An 18098-nucleotide genomic window follows, 5' to 3' on the forward strand; every position below is an offset into this window, starting at 1 on the left:
GCTCCTGAAGGGGGAATTAATGGCCTTAAATAGAGTCCTGCTGACCCAATGCAAGTTCCTCCAGAAGTGAGTAATCTCAGCCCTAAGGGCTCAGTCCTACAAAATCACACAGGGGTGCGGATTAGGGTTCTGTCAGTGACAGTGGGGGGCCTGGCACAGGACATCATGCCCACCTCACATGTGGCATTGTAGATGATAAATCCCCTGGCCCACATCAGAGGTTCCTGGAACCTGCCATTAATCAGCAAGGCTCAGTCAAATCTGCTGCTTAGCCTGGACCTGGATTGATAGGATGGAGGAGAGAGCACTAGTTTGGGAAGTGGAAGTACCGTGTTGAGATGTAGCATCAGCCTGGGTGGCTGTCTCTCAGCTGTAGCCCTTTATGATCTCCTGGGCAAGTTATTTGATCTCTAAGTGGCTATTTCCACATCTCCAGAAAGGAAAAAATGAAAATACCCACCTCATAGGACTGTTGTGAGTAATACTGTGAAGTTTTTAGTATGGCACCTGGCACTTAATAAATGCTCAATAAAAATTAACTGGTGGGCTTCCCTGGTGGCGCATGAAATGCCCAAGGTCGCGAGGCCCCTCCACAAGACCACCAGAGTCAAAGCCAAACGGCAAGGGTCATTTATTGCAGGTTCGAACCTGGACCTCCGCGCACTCGTTGCCGGTGACGCTAAGAGGTCCTGGCGGAGTTTAGTACAGCTCTTTTATAGACCGGTACAAACATAGTCGCCGATTGGTTGACTTTTAAACAGAGACACTAGTCGCCGATTGGTTGACTTTTAAACAGAGACACTAGTCGCCGATTGGTTGACTTTTAAACAGAGACACTAGTCGCCGTCTGATTGGTTGGACGGTTGCGGGGGCGGGGGTCAGCAGGCGTAATTACAGAAGCGAGAGCGGCTGGTTAAGTTTCGGTTTCCTGAGGTTTTGTTTCTTAATTAGAAATACTTAAGGCGGGGCCATGGTCGCAAAAAGAAATAGTGCAAACAGGAGGACTGATACAACCCTAGCAGTGCTGCGGCCTCCACCAGCCCAACGGCAGGGCGTCGGGAGGCTGTGCGTCCAACTTCAGGCGGCGCTCCCAAATGTGGCAAGCCCAGCGCCGCGCCCTGGAATGGTCCTTTTTCGGCCCTTCCCCTCCGGAAAGAACAGAAAAGAAATTCCAGGAAAAGCACAAATTGAATGCAGGGCGTCAACTCAGTCCTATTCTCACCAAACTAGAACATAGCCCCCTCAGCGCAGAGGTTGAGAGTCCGCCTGCCGATGCAGGGGATGCGGGTTCGTGCCCCGGTCCGGGAAGACCCCACATGACGCGGAGTGGCTGGGCCCGTGAGCCATGGCCGCTGAGCTTGCACGTCCGGAGCCTGTGCTCCACAGCGGGAGAGGCCGCAATGGTGAGAGGCCCGCATACTGCAAAAAAAAAAAAAAAAAAAAAAAATTAACTGGTAACAGTATGAGTCATTGTGCCTATTGTCCTGTTGCCATTGCTGGCATAATGTGTGCTTGGGACAAGCTGGCTCATTTCCCTGAATCTCAGTTTCCTTAGCTAGAAATAGTGCCCTTTATTGATTGTTTCCTATGTCCTCTCTCAGCCTCATAACTACCCTGAGAGGAGGTCGTATTTTGCATATGAGGGAACTGTGACTTATCTAAAGTCACATCACTGCTAAGTGGGGGAACCAGGACTTGGAAAGTTTGGCTTAAAATCTGGATTCTTCTCCCATTCTGCTTTTCCCGAATGTCTTCTAAGAGTCTCCTATTTTGAACATTGACAATTAATGAATTAGATGAACTTCTGATATAGAGGAGAAAAATGGTTAGTCTGTTAAGTAGATTCCCTTTGACAGGAGGCTGCATTTACAAAGGTGCTGGAAATAAGCATCCCTTCTCAGGCCTTTCATCTGCATTGGGGGAGGATCACTTTGAGCAACTTTCATTTCTCCTTCTCTTTCCCATCCACCCTTCCTCTCACCCTGTTCTTTTAAAAAGAATCCACTGAGGTCTTTTACATCAAAAATTGACCTGACAATACAGGTAACTCTTTTTCAAAATAGAAATGACCACACAAACAGATCGGTGGGAAGAGTTAGGGATGCAATACATCTAAGACATGTTCTCTTGTCCTCAATGAAGTCAAGGCTAGGGGAGGAGACAAACCTGAAAACCATTCATTGCAAGACAGAAAAAATGAAAAGCTAAAGAGAGGGCAAGCAGAGGCTCTTCAAAAGCGTAGTGAAAGGAGTGGTTTCCTTCCCACAGCGGGGCTGGATCATCCCACAGGAGGTGGCCTTAACTGCTTTTGATTTGTTTGACTCTGGGACTGAGAGGGGGTTCTGTTTTGAGTTTACTCATCAAGTTGTTAAATTGTCCCAATTAAACTTCATCTAATATGTTTTCAATGAATTTGTAAACTCAGATCTCTCCACAAGATCTTTCCAAAATATGCAGCTGATTTGCATGGATATCTATCTCATTAGTTCAAACAAGAACACTCTGGGTGTTTCTGTACCTAAAGATCATTTAATCGGGGTGATTTTCAAGTCTGACTGTGTGTAAGTATCTCCTGGAAACCTTTGGATTCCCTAGCCCTCCCTCACCCGCTCCATGCCCCACTGAAAAGAGACCTCTCGGGTGAGGCCTGGGGACCCATATTTTGATTCCCCGTTGGGTTCTCACACCAGTCCTCTCACTGACTTGTGAACTACTGCTCTATTTCAACTTTTAATACCACACCTGCAAAATACAAAACAGTGATTCTCAAACTGGGGCTCAAGAGCCACTGACTGGTGTCCTTGGAAATATTCGTGGAGGTTCATGGGTTCTCAGTGACACAAAAGTGTTTCATTTCAGTGATAATCTTGAAAAAAAAGTTCATTGAAACATGTTCTGGACTTTCTGAAGTACCATTTTATAATAAAGAGGGATCTATCTGCCTCAGAGCTGAGGAGAAAATAATGGCTGATGGTGTGTCAGTGAGACATTACAGACAACTGGAGGCCGAATGACATGACAGTGAGGCACACAGAGTCATGACATAGCACAGGGCAGGTCATGCATGCTGAACTCAAACAATCCTCTACCACATCACATTACAAGTAACCATTCAGTTGCAACGACATCATCCGTTGCCCTGAATTAATAGTGTTCATTTGAATTCGATCCATTTTATAGTTTTGTTTTATTTGGAAAATTTATCTTGGTTTTTCAAGATGTATACGAGCCATAGACATAAGGAGTTACTACTTAGTTTTATGTTTGAAATATTTAAAGGTAATTTAAATGAACACTGGAAAAGATATTCTGTATGAATGTTTTTCTTTTCACAAGGATCCATACTATATACAATTTTGAGCAACACTGGTCTAAACATAAGACACGAGCCTCTTCTAGTACTGTGCAGAGCAGCTCAAAGCACGCTTGTCTTCCCAGTAAGGTCCATGTTACTTAGCCTGCTCTGGGCCCTGCCTGTCTCTTCCCAAAGTCCTTTCTCACCTCACAATTTAAACTCCCCATGCTGGACCTGCTGCTCTTAAAGTCCACCAGGTCAACTGTAGAGCTTACCACATTTTATTACATTTAGATGATGATCATGATGATGATGATAAAAATAATAACTAACATTTATTGAGTGCTTACTCTATGCCAGGCACTGTTGTAAGCAGTTCACTTGCAATGATACATTTAAACTTCAAAATAAAATCCTATGAGATACCATTTTCATCCTTATTTACAGAGAAAGAAAGTGAGACACAGAGACGTTAAGCCACTTGTTCAAAATCGAACAATTTTTTAAAATCTCATTGAAATATGAGCTTCTCAGCAGAAGTAGCATCTTATTTATTTCTCTATCCATTCTTCCTCGGTTGCAGTGTCTAAAACATTGTAGGCACTGAGTTATATTTGCTTCTATAATACTTTTTTAAAACTTTTTTTTACTAAAAAAACCCCAGAATTTTTAATGTTCCTTTAAGAAAGCACGATGTAGTGACAAGAGTCAGTCATTTCTTGCCCCATTTGATCCCCCACTTCCCACCCCATGCCTGGAAAATCAAAGACCCAGAATTGAATAGAGGTTGCAAATGAAAGTCATCTTCTGATGCAAATAATTATAAAATGCACAACCGAATGGACAGGCGTTTTGAATTCTTATTCTCATTCCAGAATGACCTACCCTCTGCTCCTAAGTAGTACATTTTAAAGATGACGGACCTGAGACTAAGAGCTATGAAGAGACTTAATCTAAGGTCACATAATTGACCCTCAATGTTCAACACAAAGTTTTCAGTTAATAAACATATATGATGTCAATGCCTTAGTATTCCACATTGTCTCTTGCGGCAGCTTTAACAGTGTACCTTTATCCATTCAATTCTGCAGGGGATTGAGAGACATGCTAAAACCGTATGAGGTTTTATCATGTGGATCTTATTGCTTAAGGATCAGGAAAGAAGAATGGGGCAAATTAAAGCAAATTCAGGGAGACCTGAAAATCCTAACAGGAAAGGCCGAACATAGTATCATCAGGGACGATGATGACAGTGATAATGATTTTGATGATGACCTTGATGTTAGAAAACAATAACAAAGAGGAGGAGGAAGAAGAAGAAGCTAACATTTATTGAGGCTTATATTATGATTCAGGGCTTTAGCCTGATTCTTTCTGCAGGCGTCAAGTTTTTCAAACTTAAGGTATCAGCCCTGTTATCTGTATAGAATTCTTATTACTCCCTACTCTCTGCCCTGCCCCATTTCTGGATTCTGGCTCTGTGACCTGGAATGCGTTACTTATATTTTCCTAGCCTTAGCTCCCAGTCATTCGTAGAGAAGTAGAGAGCATTTATATGGCATCTACTATGTAACAGGTGCTTTTTTTTTTCTTCATTTAATTTAACCCAGATGACAGCTACAGAGTGACATCCCCCGCCAGAAAAGCTTCTATGCCACCTGGGCTGGGAATTTTGGCACCTTTGATAAAGGCATTCAGTAAGAGGTATATGGCCTTGGGAAGAGAAGAAAAGGAGAAGGAGCAGAGGAGAGGGAAAGCACTACAAAAATTCCCAAAATATTAGTTCTTGGTCAAAAGCATTTTTTTCCAAAAAACGTATCTTTTTGTTTTCCATTTTTCCCAAATGATATAATCACTGACTGAAATGACAAAGTTTGTATGTCACAGTTCTTTCATTTACACTGTAATTTTATCAGCTCTATTTTCTCCAAGTGAATCAAGTCATTAATAAAGCTAGAAACAAGATTATGGAAGAAAATAAAAGTGCACCAGTACTGGGTACCTGGGCTCCAATGCTGACTCTAAATCCGACTCCTTGTCCTTTTGTGTCCTTTGTATCCTTTGTAATTTGCTCTTCGAGGACAGGAATTAGGTGTATTAATAGATAGCATTTAATTACTCAACTGTTAGATCATTAATGGACTTATTAGTTAACTCATTAATGCCAGATTTGTGGAGTGGAAAGAGCATAAGCTTGGAGTCCCATACGATGCTTGAGCCCTGAAGCAGTGAACCAATTGTCCAGCTTCTCCGCGCTGTAGTTTCCTCATCTATAAAGTCAGGGTTAGAGGGTGCCATGAGTACAAAACCTTCGTGTGCTCATTCTATAAAATCTGTAGGGTTGAAGTTGGGACTGTGACTTCAGAATTGCCTCTGAGCCTACCACCAAAAGATATTCTTGAAATTCAAAGTAACTCAAAGTAGGTTTCCACTGTGGTTGAGATTCTGACTAGTAGAAGACCAGGGGACCACCTATGGAGATCAAATACAGTGGAATTAAACAGAGAAAAGGAAGCAACTGGCATCTGGCTTCTGTGAGCTTGGACAAGTCCGTTCACTCCCAGACCTCAGGCTTCGCAGCTGCACACTGAAGTGGCAGATCTGAGTCCCATTTTAGTGAGCCTAAGTATCTAATATTCTGTTTGGTGAACTGCGGCACAGGATAGAAATTCAATCCAGCCATGTGTTCCATAGAGGAATGATTTATGCTGACTTGGGGACAAGAGGGCCTGTGAACCAAAGGTACAAAGACATGAGTATGAATAATAAAATTTATCAAACATTTCCTCAGGGGGATGTCTCTTTGTGGGTTGTGTGGCACTTACATTCATTCTTATCTTTTTCATAGTCCTCGACTTCTAGAGTTTGTGTAATTATGCCTAATTCTTTTCCTGTTCTTTCAGTGCATAGGCTATGTGTTTTTCCTCTTCCTGTCTCTTTGTTCCTTACACAAAATAGACATGAATTGTCCTTCTGTTGGATGAATTCACTCATTCATTTATAGCAGCAGCAGTGTGGTCCAGGGCAGAGCAAAGGAAAGAGCATCAGGGTCAGAAGGTCTGGGTCTTACGCTGTCACTTCCTAGCATGTGAGCCTGGAAAACCAAAGTAGCCTCTCAGCCTCGGAATGCCAAGCCTGTGTGCCCTACCTCCCAGGTGTCTGTGGTAACTAAATGAATTTACCTGGGTGAAGTCATGAGATACGTTGCAAGTGACTGAACATACACCATCATGACAACTACATCAAAAAACTGAGACATAGGAATAAAACCTGGAAAAACATATGCAAAATGTTGAACAGTGATTGTTAAGGTCTTGGGATTACAGATGTGATTTTTTTTTCATTTCTCTATTTTTCAAATCTTCTGAATCATGATTCTTTTACTTTAAATGGAAGCATTTAAAAAGGTGGTGTCCTATTATTGCTGGCTGGGTCTTATTGGTGTCCTTGGAAAGTCTTCTCTTCCTTTCCACTCCCAAGGCATAGGTCCCACCCCAGGCCCTCCCCACCCAACCCTGGTCTCCCATTCCAGCCCCGAGTCCATCCTGAACTCTGATGCCAACACCAGCTTCATTCACCGTCACTTTTATCACTCAGAAACCTTCACTGGCTCTCTTCTTTTTCTTTCTCATCAAAACTAACTCCTGTGCCTGACCTTCAGCCCCATGACGGTGTGACTGCACATTCCTTCCAGCCACTCCCAAAGCATCTTCAGCCCACCTTAGCCAGTCTTCAACACTGATTTAGGTCCATAGCAGAGAGGGGGCCACAGCCAGCCAAAAAGTGTGTAGTTTGCCTCAAAAAGTATTCTTATAAAGTTTGAGCCAACCTTTAAAAACTGAGATTTCACATAAAAATCCGAATTTCAACTTTTTCCTTTAAAAATAAGATCTGACAACATAGATCCTTCATTCCCTCAAGGCTACAGTATAGAAACAGTTGATAGGAGCTGAGAAGCAGCTACCCCCTTAGGTGGGGCCTGTGGGCCCATCACTCAGAGCAGGGCCTCTGCTGGCCGACAGGTTACCTTTTGGAAAAAGTAGAGAAAGGGTCTTTTCCTCTGGTCAGAGGCAGCCCCCCCCAGAGTGCATAGCTTGGCAAGGCCAGCAAAGGCTGGAAGTAGTTCACCCTCTGCTCTCCACCGGGGCTGGAGTCTCTCATTAAGGCCAGCTGGCATGACTGTAGGCCTCAGCTCTGCCTCCACAGCAAATACAGTTAGGCACCTGGCCTCTGTAGGCTCATATATCTGAAACATACAGAATAATGGCCATCTGGCCCCAGCTCTGTTTATCTGTGGTACTCCCAGCTCTGCCCTCTGCTTTGTCTCCGCACTGTCTTCCTTCAGTCACAAGATGGCTGCAAGAGCTAAGCGTGCTGCCTGCCTCTTCATTCACCTGCAGAGGGAGAGAAGACCTTCACACAAGCCTCAAACAAGAGCCCTGAGTCCACTCCAGCTGAATCACTCCTGAGCCAAACCATTTCGGCCAGGACAATGCCAGGCACTGGTTGGCTCAGGTTTAGGTTATCAGAACAATTCACTATGGCAAGGTAGAATACATACCAGTGTTTCTCAGTAAAGGTATTACTAACATTTTGTCCAGGACAATTCTTAGCTATGCCCTAGTGGCATATCTCATGGCCAAATGTAGCATATCTAGTACCACCATCGTATGCCAGCTGTGCACCCCAGTCATTGGAGTGACCAGAAATGCTCCCACCCTGGTCATATCCAGACACTCCTGCACCTGAAGGTCTCGCCGAACTGAATGGGCTGCAACACAATGGGGAGGGGTAGTTCCTTAAAAACAAAGTCTGGTCCTATTAGGAAGATGGGAGAGTGGGAATTAATTCTGGGAGAGCAATACACAAATATCCATTACACTTTCTTCTAGGTAGGAAAGAAGCTAAAAAGGAAGAAAACTATGGATGCTAAATTTTTAACATGTGATTCCTCTTCAGATGTGCTCCTGGTTACTATGGAAACCCCTTGCTGATTGGAAGCACCTGTAAGAAATGTGACTGCAGTGGAAATTCAGATCCTAACCTGATCTTTGAAGACTGTGATGAGGTCACTGGCCAGTGTAGGAATTGCTTACGCAACACCACCGGATTCAAGTGTGAACACTGCGCACCTGGCTACTATGGGGATGCCAGGAGAGCCAAGAACTGTGCAGGTATGGTTCTGTGCGTGCTGCAGCAGCTACCCAGCCAGCACATGTGTGATAGGAGCAGGGTCTCTGTCAGTGCTGGATTTAGATGAATTTATCTTGGGGAAATATTGCAATTACCCCCTTGACACTTTTCCAGGGCAATATAGGAATGTGCATCCCATACTTCTAGGGGTAGGTATTTTTATCAAGACTAATGTAGCTTAGCTCATGGGTAGAATGAACCATGAGACACTAACACTAGTGAACTTTTGTCTTATCATCTTTATGTCCTTTCAATTTTGATCAAATAAGTAAATCAGACTTCCATAGATTACCTGTCATTGACCAGAGGACTGAATGAAAGTTTGCATGTTTGACATCAATTTTCTTACTCTGCAAGCTATGTGTCTCTTTTTAGTTACGTTTGGTAAAATCAACATTTCAGTGAAATAGATTAGCAAGCCATAGGTAGTTTAATCATCCCCCTATTTCCTCAAATTATCAGAGTAAATATTTCAGGGATAATATATCTTCCTGGTCAGACTTCAGTTAGACTGAAAGGTACAAATTTTATTCAGGATTTCTCCAATCCATTTGCCTCAGAGAGTGAAGCTCTTCAGAAGAAAAGTTAAATTGCCTTCCTCTAGGACTAAAGGGAGGCTGAGACTGAATATTCCTTCTCTTATGTGACTTTGAGGGGAAGAAGAGTGAGGGAGAGTTATTGTGCTCTTGTGGCATGCTTCAATTGGAGATTCTCTCACTGAAACAGATTTCCACTTGAAGAGATTTTTAAGAAGTGAAGAGTTTGAAACTGAGAAGAAAACAAATATGATCTGCAGAAGCAATACAAGTAAACATGTTTCCAGGAAAGCTATGTGCACAGAAGCATAACCCCGAGAATAACAGAGTGGAGAGAGGAGCTCTGTGCCCAGTCAGACTAAAGAGAGAAAGTGGGCATCAGAAAGAGTGTTGGCAAAATCAAAGACTTAAACATTGACATCCTGATTCTCAAAATATTGACTCATATCAATATGTCAACTCATGTTTAAGTTACAGAGATGCAGATCAGTCTTAGAAAAGAAGCTGATGCTAGAAGCAATAAAGCATGATCTTGCTGAATTGTTTAATAAATCTACATTTTGTGGAACATTAAACAGCCAAAATGTAATAAATGTATGTTACCCTTGAAGCTAATTTTTTATGATTATTCTGTTAAGACAGTTAAGAGGTGGGAGGAAATTCACAATTCCAGCTTATTGCTAGCCTAGATAGCTTAAGAAATCCTTTGTAAATATTAAAAATTAATCTCCACTCCAGAAGCAGCCACATAGCACAGGGAGATCAGCTCAGTGCTTTGTGACCACCTAGAAGGGTGGGAGGGAGACGCAAGAGGGAGGAGATATGGGGATATATGTATATGTATAGCTGATTCACTTTGTTATACAGCAGAAACTAACACACCACTGTAAAGCAATTATACTTCGATGAAGATGTTAAAAAAAATTAATCTCCACTCCAAAACTCAGTGGAAAATGAACAGTCTAGTGAGACTGGGGTTTTGTTTTTGGTTTTTTCCAAAAGGCATTCTTGAAAATTATCAGTAGATTAATAATAGGCGCCCAGATCTTCTAAATTTATGTAAATATGGTCCTAATTCTTTCCACAACATTGTTGCTAGCTATCCCACTGATAGCTGTCATTTGGAGGTTTGGAGTCAGTCTTGCCGAGAGTCAAGCACTGTGGGACCCAAGAATCGCTCTTGGGTCTCCTCACTCACACCTGGCAGTAATCAAACCTGGAGCTGGATTAACTGGAGAATTTGACTGTGATGAAAGGATGGCTTTCAGATTCCAGCTGAATGATGGACTCTGTGATCATTTTGTACCTTATGAAACTGACCAGGAGCTCTTTGGACTGAAGCAGTTGCAGAGTCATGTCAGAATCTCAAATAGTTGGGAAAGGAATCCTAGAACATTTAGATTTACTTTTGCCCCAGAGTCACCTTTGAAAATCTCCCTGAGCTGGGGCTTAATTGGGTGAGAGGAATAATCACTAAATCATGTATTCCACACGATCTTAAGAAAGAATATAATTAATCCCCATTGAAGAATTATATACCAATAGCCAGTATTTCTACAAACCACAAAAACATTGCCATACTTTAGGCATTAAGAAATGAATCCCTAATCTCTTGTTTTTGTTTCCCACAGTGTGCAGTTGTGGGGGAGGCCCATGTGACAGCATAACCGGAGAATGCTTGGAAGAAGGTTCTGAACCCCCTACAGGCATGGACTGCCCAACCATAAGTAAAAATAACAGTACATGATTGACTAACCCCACTTTCTCTAATGTGCTGCAGGTGTAGGATTAAGAAAAGCTATGCAATACTCTCTCTAGAAACTGCCTGAGTCCAACCCTTGGCTTTAACCCTGTCTGTGCCTCAACCAAATGGACCCTAAACAAAAGACATTCAGTCCACTTGATTCCAATGGGCAGATAGGTGATTTACATTTAAACAGCTCTATTTTAGAAAATTTATTTTATCAAGTCTTTAAGTTCGGCATCTTACTTAGTAGGTAAAGGCTAAGTTGGAAATACAGTTCCCAGTGACTGAGTTCATTTTAGCTCCTTTTTCTATATTATCTCTTCAGGTCCTCAGATAAAGTAATCCACAGACTACGCTTTACAACATTGGGGAAACTGAGATGCCAAGAGATTTAAGTGGCTTTTCTCAAATCACTCTAAATCTGAAGTGGCACAGAAATATAATATTCAGGCCTTATGAAATGGAGCTGCCTTTTCTTTCCTGCCCCTCTGGTTATTCAAATCATGAGTATTCCTAATGGTGCAAGAACCTGCTGAAACATTTCAAAACAAATGCCCAGACCCGGTCTCAATGACTTCTCAAGCATCCTTCAAGCCCTTAGCCTAGAGAAGTCCATGATTGATTTTTTAGAAGGATTTAAGGAAAGCTTTGCCTTAGAAAACCTTCTATCAAGAAAGTAATATTTGGCTTTAGGTAGAGTGGTTTAAAGACTGCTTTAATATTAGATATCCCTTCCCCCAAACAAAAGTATCTTGGCCGCTCAGTCCCTCTAGGCACAAGAGATTAATATTACTGAAGGTGACATAGGATGGGAGGCACAAGCAGGACAGAGTTTATACACTGACAGCATAGGTGACCCCCTAAGCAAGGTCACTTTAAAGACATCAGTGTGCCTGCTTGGCCCTACGCATCTTTTCCACCAGCCTGATGTACTGGCTGGGGAGCCATTCCTTTGAGAGAGCATATGAGGAAGTCTGCGTTGAACTTCAAATAACAAATTAACATATTAACAACCATTAACACTTTAGTCTCCATTTATCAGTTCTCTAGAAGAGAGTGCAGTCTGGGGGAAAGAGATTGGGAACAGAAAAGTTTCAAAGGGTGTCCTTTGTGTGTGTGTCACAGGAGGGCGCTGGGTCCTGGGGGTGATGACAGTGGTCAGAGGAACTCAAACGTGAAATGCAGGAAGGAGCGAGAAACTGCCACCTACCTAACCATGTGTGCAGGTTCGTCAGCTATCAGGGAGTGATATTCGCAAACAGTGATGTCCTGCAGACCTGCTTCTGCTGAACCATTCATCCCGACAGGAGGTCGGGCCATGGGGAGGCGCTGAGACATCCCTGGGGTGAGGTGAAGGCATTAGAGCCTGAATAGGCAGTAAGAAAAGCTGCTAGGAGAGGGGGAATACCTGGCACGTTCCATCTTCACTAGCCGGCACCAAGCAGAAGCCCAAAGCCTGACATGGAGAGAGTCATCCCAGATAGCTTTCCTACCACCAAAGAAGAGTGGAGAGAGGGTTCTCCTTTGCCACCCATCTCTCAGATGCCTTGCCCTTTGTGCTTCCTTTCTTTCTCAGCTCAGCCTTTAGTGTTCATGTTAACCTAATTTTCACTTGCATGTGTTTGTTTTTTTGTTACGTTTTAAGTGCTCGATTAACACTTTAGCTCATCTTAGGCCCTACTCTGTTTTGAGTGTAAGGACTAGTTCCTGGCCCAGAACAACTCCTCAGGAAACAAAATTACAAGTAGTATTAACCAAGAAAGTGCATATAATAATCGACTTAAAGCAGCATGCTTCCCAGCTGACCTTTGATTTTGAAGAAATGACATACCCACTTTACCCCCAGGCTGTGATAAGTGCATCTGGGATCTGACTGATGACCTTCGGTTAGCAGCGCTCTCCATTGAAGAAAGCAAATCTGGTCTATTGAGTGTGTCATCTGGTGCCGCTGCTCATAGGCATGTGAATGAAATCAACTCCACCATCTACCTCCTCAAAGTATGCAGGAATGGTATACCTTCTGTGTATTTTCATTCTGGTTTCATAGGGTCACTCCTGGTAATTCCTGTCCATTTTGGTATGAGTCCAGTGGTTATATTACAGATTGTTAGACCTAGGAAATTATGAAAAGTTGATTACAGTCATGAACTCCAGCCTAAACCAAGAGCTGTCATCTATTAAAAAGGTTAATATGGAAAATGAAATGACTAAAAAACTAGTATCTATGTACAAAGCTATTGATGGAGGAGAAACACTCTTATTTCAGTGGAGCTGTACATTGGTTATTCAAGTCAACACTGCAGACATACCATTACCTTAGCTTCAGTTTGCTGTGTTTTCAGGAGTTTCTCTAAAAACTAACACACACACTCTCATTCTCTCTTTCCTCCTTCTTCCCTCCCTCTCTCTCCTGCCCTTACCTTTCCTTCTCACTGACACACATTCTTTCTCATCTCACACACACACTCAAATACACAGGCACACTCACATGCTCTGTTTCTCTGCTTAGATCTAGTGGTTAACATCTAATAAGCAAGTGAAAGGCAGGCAATAGTCAAAAACCATAACAGTGCTTGTATATCTAAGCTTTAAGAGGTGTTTTTTCCCCCTTTAAATCATGGGCTTCAGGGCTTCCCTGGTGGCACAGTGGTTGAGAGTCCGCCTGCCGATGCAGGGGACACGGGTTCGTGCCCTGGTCTGGGAAGATCCCACGTGCCGCAGAGCGGCTGGGCCTGTGAGCCATGACCACTGAGCCTGCGCGTCCGGAGCCTGTGCTCCGCAACAGGAGAGGCCACAACAGCGAGTGGCCCGCAAATCATGGGCTTCAATCACAACCAACGGATATTTTTTAAAACAATAATGATTTGCTGAAAGGATAATAGAATTAATACCAGCATACTTTTTTACTTTGTTAGTCAGTTTAGCATAATGGTTTAAGAGCAGAAACTTTGACACCAGAATGCTTGGATTCAAATCCCAGCTCTGACACTTAGTAGCTATGTGACCTTGGGTAACTTATTTAACCTCTTTATTTTTCAGTTACCTCATCTGGAATTGAGGATAATCATTACACCCACCTCATGGGTTGTTGAGGGAATTCAGTGAGTTGTTATATGCAGAGCAGTTAGAACAGTACCTAACATAGAAAGTGCTCATTACTCTGCTTTTTGGAGGTGCAAATGATATCCACAGCAATTGCCCAAATGTGCAAAGTGTAAAACAAAACAAAAATCACAAAATTGTAAACCTGGATGGTCTGGATGGAATCTTAGTAAGTACTCTATTCCCAATTTAGGAATTGTTCTTAACCAGACTCATCTGTTTGGACACATGAAGGCACTGATTCTCAGAGGAGTTACCCAGACTCAGTCCTTTTGATACCACTTGAATCCTCTTTCCCCAACAGCACAACTTCAAGGTAGAAATAATTATTATATTATATTATATATAATAATATTATAGCTGATGGGAAGTCAGTGCCAAGATTGAAGGGCTTACTCCAAAGTAATCGAAGGAAAGCTGCATTTGGACCAAACTGCTCAAAATGGAAAAGAAAGGGGAAAATGGTCTGAAATAAAGAGAATTGTTCTCCTTACACCAAAAAAAGGAAAGTGAATTTCTAAACTCCATTTGCACTGATTGACGTGGTTTATCATTTCCTCCAAGACCTGTGAAATTGAAGTTTTAAGGCTCAGACACCCAAGGCCACTGCCAGTCTATATTGTGCCTTTGTGCAGATTTGGAAAAGATACCCTTTCCCCAGAACCAGCACAGCCCAAGCCAGAATCTCCAGCCTGGTACGTGGAGCTTGCAGAATTTCTGCCCCTAGGGCCCTCCACCCCCTTGTGCAGACCTCAGACTTCATACCAGCCTGCAGTAGCCTGTGGACCCCACTATTCTGAGAGTAAAGGCTCACACTCTGCTCTGAGTCCTCTTGCACTGAAAGAGTTTTCTGCATATTTTTACAAACCTGGTGTGCACATTTACTGACTATGGAAAAATACGTGTTTTTTTTTCCACAGACAAAATTGTCAGAAAGAGAAAACCAATATGTCCTAAGAAAGATACAAATCAACAATGCTGAAAACACAATGAAAAGCTTTCTGTCTGACGTGGAGGAATTAGCTGGAAGGGTATGTGTTCAGTTTCTGGGACTAACTTCAGAGATGGGATTTAGCTGGTGTGAGACTGGCTAGTCACAAATGACTGAGGCTTACCACAGCCCAGAAAAAATGCAGTGACCCAGGTGCCTTAAAATAAATCAAGGCAAGACCTGAGGAGAAAGTTAATATACTTGGTCTCTACTGTGTCTTCCCATTTTAATTGGTTTCCTTGAAAAAACAGGTGTATGGAAAACTTTCATTGTATTTGCTGCTGGTAAATATGGTTGATATATGTTTTAATTAGAAGAGTCGTTCAGTTGTTCACCTTAACATTTTATGGCTAAGAGCAATAGAACATCCAGAAACAAACTTTATTATATAGAATATAAAATTTAAATGTTTGCTAAAGTATGCATTAAATAATAAAAGGAAAGAAGAGAAATTGTGTTGAGAAAGCAATTTTGCAGTTTGGCAGGAAAAAAACCCACTTTGGACCCTCATTTTATACTATATACTAAAATAAATTTCAGACAGATTAAAGACTTGAGTTTAAATCTCAAATCTACAAGAAAACACAACTAGATAATTATTAAACCTTGAAAGGAAATAACAATACATTTAAATATAGTGTGAAGAATTGTAATAAAAAGAAATAATAGATTTGACAAGAAAAAATTTCAAATACATAGTAAAACAACTAAATAAATGAAAAAAGTCAACAAGACTAAGAAAAATGTCGGGGGAAATATGACTTATAAAAGCTCTCAAAAATTAACAAGAAAAACATTAAAACATGAGCAAAGTCAATGTGAGAGACTATTAAATACATTCCCCAAGAGCCTAATGGAAAAATATCCATCCTCTGTACTAATAAAAAAAATACAACTAAGCCACAAGGCGCCATGTTTAACATGTTAAAATGTTGAACACATTTTTTTCCCTGATTATGTTCCACCAGTTCTGCCCAGAGTACTCTGGAATTTCTGCTTTCAGATACTGATGTTTGACGTTATAAATTGCTGAAGTTCTTTTCAAAAACAATTCTCATTTTCTACAAAAATAAAGGTTAAAATAACTCTGATAATCTCTTTTGACCTTGGACCTCTTAAACTAAGAGATTATGCTTCTAAAAATGTGAATTACTCTAATTGGATCCTTGGAAGATTCAACTACTTTTAAATGCATATAAAAATTGTGTCCCTCGTTCCCATGCAATGGAGCATGTTAATCCAACCATGAGCGTTTGAAGAGCAGTGAGATCGCTTAAGTTTCAAAGGAAATACCAGGAAAGAAATCTTTGTGAAAACTCGTAATTTCATTTGTGTCATGGCTGTAACTTACTGAAAGTGTCTCAAATTCTTGAGGAAATGTTTTCACCAAGATTAGCTCCTTCCATAGCTCAGACATGGACTTACTGATTCTTTTGTTGTACCGTTTTCCTACTTCCAATATAAGTTAAATGCAGGCTTTCATGGGGAGGAAATAGTGCAAGCTTGAAAGGGACATCACAGAAAAGGCTCCTGAACAATGAGAACAGACCACCAAAGCCAGAAGTTGATGATAAAGCGACTGGAGCATTCACCCAGCTGTTGCCATCGATTCTTATTGAAAATAACATCCTTCTGGCTACGACACAAACAGTTCTGATGCTGAAGGAACCTGCTGAAACATTTTGAAACAAACACCCAGAGAGGGTCTTAATGACTTCTCAAGCATCCTTCAAGCCCTTAGTCTAGAAAAATCCATAATTGATTCTTAGAAAGATTTAAGAAAAGCTTTATCTTAGAAAGACTTCTATCAAAAAAATAACAAATATTTAGCTTTAGCTAGAGTGAAGGATTCCACTGTAGTTTCCCACAATGTGATAAAAAAAATCACAGTAATGTTGCCTCTTGAACTTGAACTTATGGTTGATCCTTGAACAACACAGGTTTGAACTGCACGGGTCCACTTATATGCAGATTCTTTTCAGTAAATACGTACTACAGTATTACATGATCTGCATTTGGTTGAGTCCACAGATACAGAACCTCGGATACAGAGGGCCAACTGTAAAGTTATATATGGATTTTCAACTGTGTCGGTGCCCCCAACCCCTACGTTGTTCAAGGGTCAGCTGTATCTCTGTATGCAAAGTACCTGTCACATGAATCTCATGTAATCCAAATCTCACAATTTATATTAACCTAAAGTTACTGTGTTTTTTCCCGACCTCCATATCTAAGTCCTCTAGCCCCCTTTTGATAAATCTTACTGCCTTTTCCCACCTGCTACTTCTGGGAAACCCCTTCAGGATGCCCATGCATTTGTGTTCCCAAATAGCTGCTGCTCAAAAAGGTCTCACTTATGCCAGTGCTGATCATGTCTGTAATGAAAGTACCAAAGCCTATGTCAAGATTCCACTCTCCCATATTCCCAAAGCCACCATGCTCAAAGTCAGAGTGGGACTAGGCTACAAGCAGAAGTGAAGATGGTGGCCCTCTCTCAATCTCAGTGCTGCCCTTTGCCATCTGGATCTAAAAGGCACACTGTAGAGCCCAGTCTCCAAGGGCTAGCCCAGGAGGGTGCTGCACCATTCCCTCCACTTCTCCATCTCCTCCCTACTCCTTCCCTATGTGGAGCCACAGCAAAAGTTCCCCATATATCAACACGTACAAAGATCTTTAGGGTTGGGAGGAAAGTGGGTCACTTCCACACATCAAAAGCAACTGAGCCTGATCTCCGAGCCTGATCTCCAAAAGACAGGACAAAAAGTCAAAATATGTTTCAATTCCAATTGACGAGAAGATTGAAGAACTTTGGCCTTGGCCTTGCAGAATATTAAAGCAAGGAGCAGAAGACAATGCTGAAGAAGTTCTCAGAGGCCAAATCATGAAGAACCTTTCCCACCATGCTCATCCTGTGGACTTTGGAAGATATTAGAGCATTTACCTACAACAATGAGCTGATTAGGTGTGGAGTTTCAGAAACATTCCTCTGAAGCGGGGATGGTAGGTTTAAGACTCTGAAGACAGGGACACCCGTCAGTAGACTGCCGCAGTAGTCCAAACAAGAGTGGTCAATTGCTGCCTTGTCTTCATTGGAAAAGAATTTGCAGTGAGCAGTGGTAACGTGAGACTGTGGCGGTGGGGACCAGGAAGAGAGGCCAGAATGACAAGTGGAATAAAAATGATTCAGTAACCAATTGGATATGAAGAGTTGCAAGGATGTAAGCTCTGACGTGG

General features: G+C 41.9%; 1 protein-coding gene across 5 annotated transcripts in view; it reads left to right on the forward strand.

Annotated features, from left to right (window-relative positions):
- The window catches only part of LAMA4 (laminin subunit alpha 4), a 152159-nt gene that overhangs the window by 59282 nt on the left and 74779 nt on the right, over window positions 1–18098 (forward strand). For 2 of the 5 annotated variants that reach the window (XM_067702317.1, XM_067702318.1), the window contains 4 exons: window positions 8255–8469; window positions 10656–10751; window positions 12618–12769; window positions 14794–14904. In XM_067702317.1, the coding sequence (XP_067558418.1) occupies window positions 8255–8469; window positions 10656–10751; window positions 12618–12769; window positions 14794–14904 (574 nt within the window). Of the gene's footprint in view, window positions 1–8254; window positions 8470–10655; window positions 10752–12611; window positions 12770–14793; window positions 14905–18098 lie in introns of all 5 variants that reach the window. The other 3 variants (XM_067702320.1, XM_067702319.1, XM_067702321.1) reach the window with 3 other exon arrangements.

Source organism: Pseudorca crassidens, chromosome 13, assembly GCF_039906515.1.
Source record: "Pseudorca crassidens isolate mPseCra1 chromosome 13, mPseCra1.hap1, whole genome shotgun sequence".
In the NCBI taxonomy this organism is placed as follows: Eukaryota; Metazoa; Chordata; class Mammalia; order Artiodactyla; family Delphinidae; genus Pseudorca; species Pseudorca crassidens.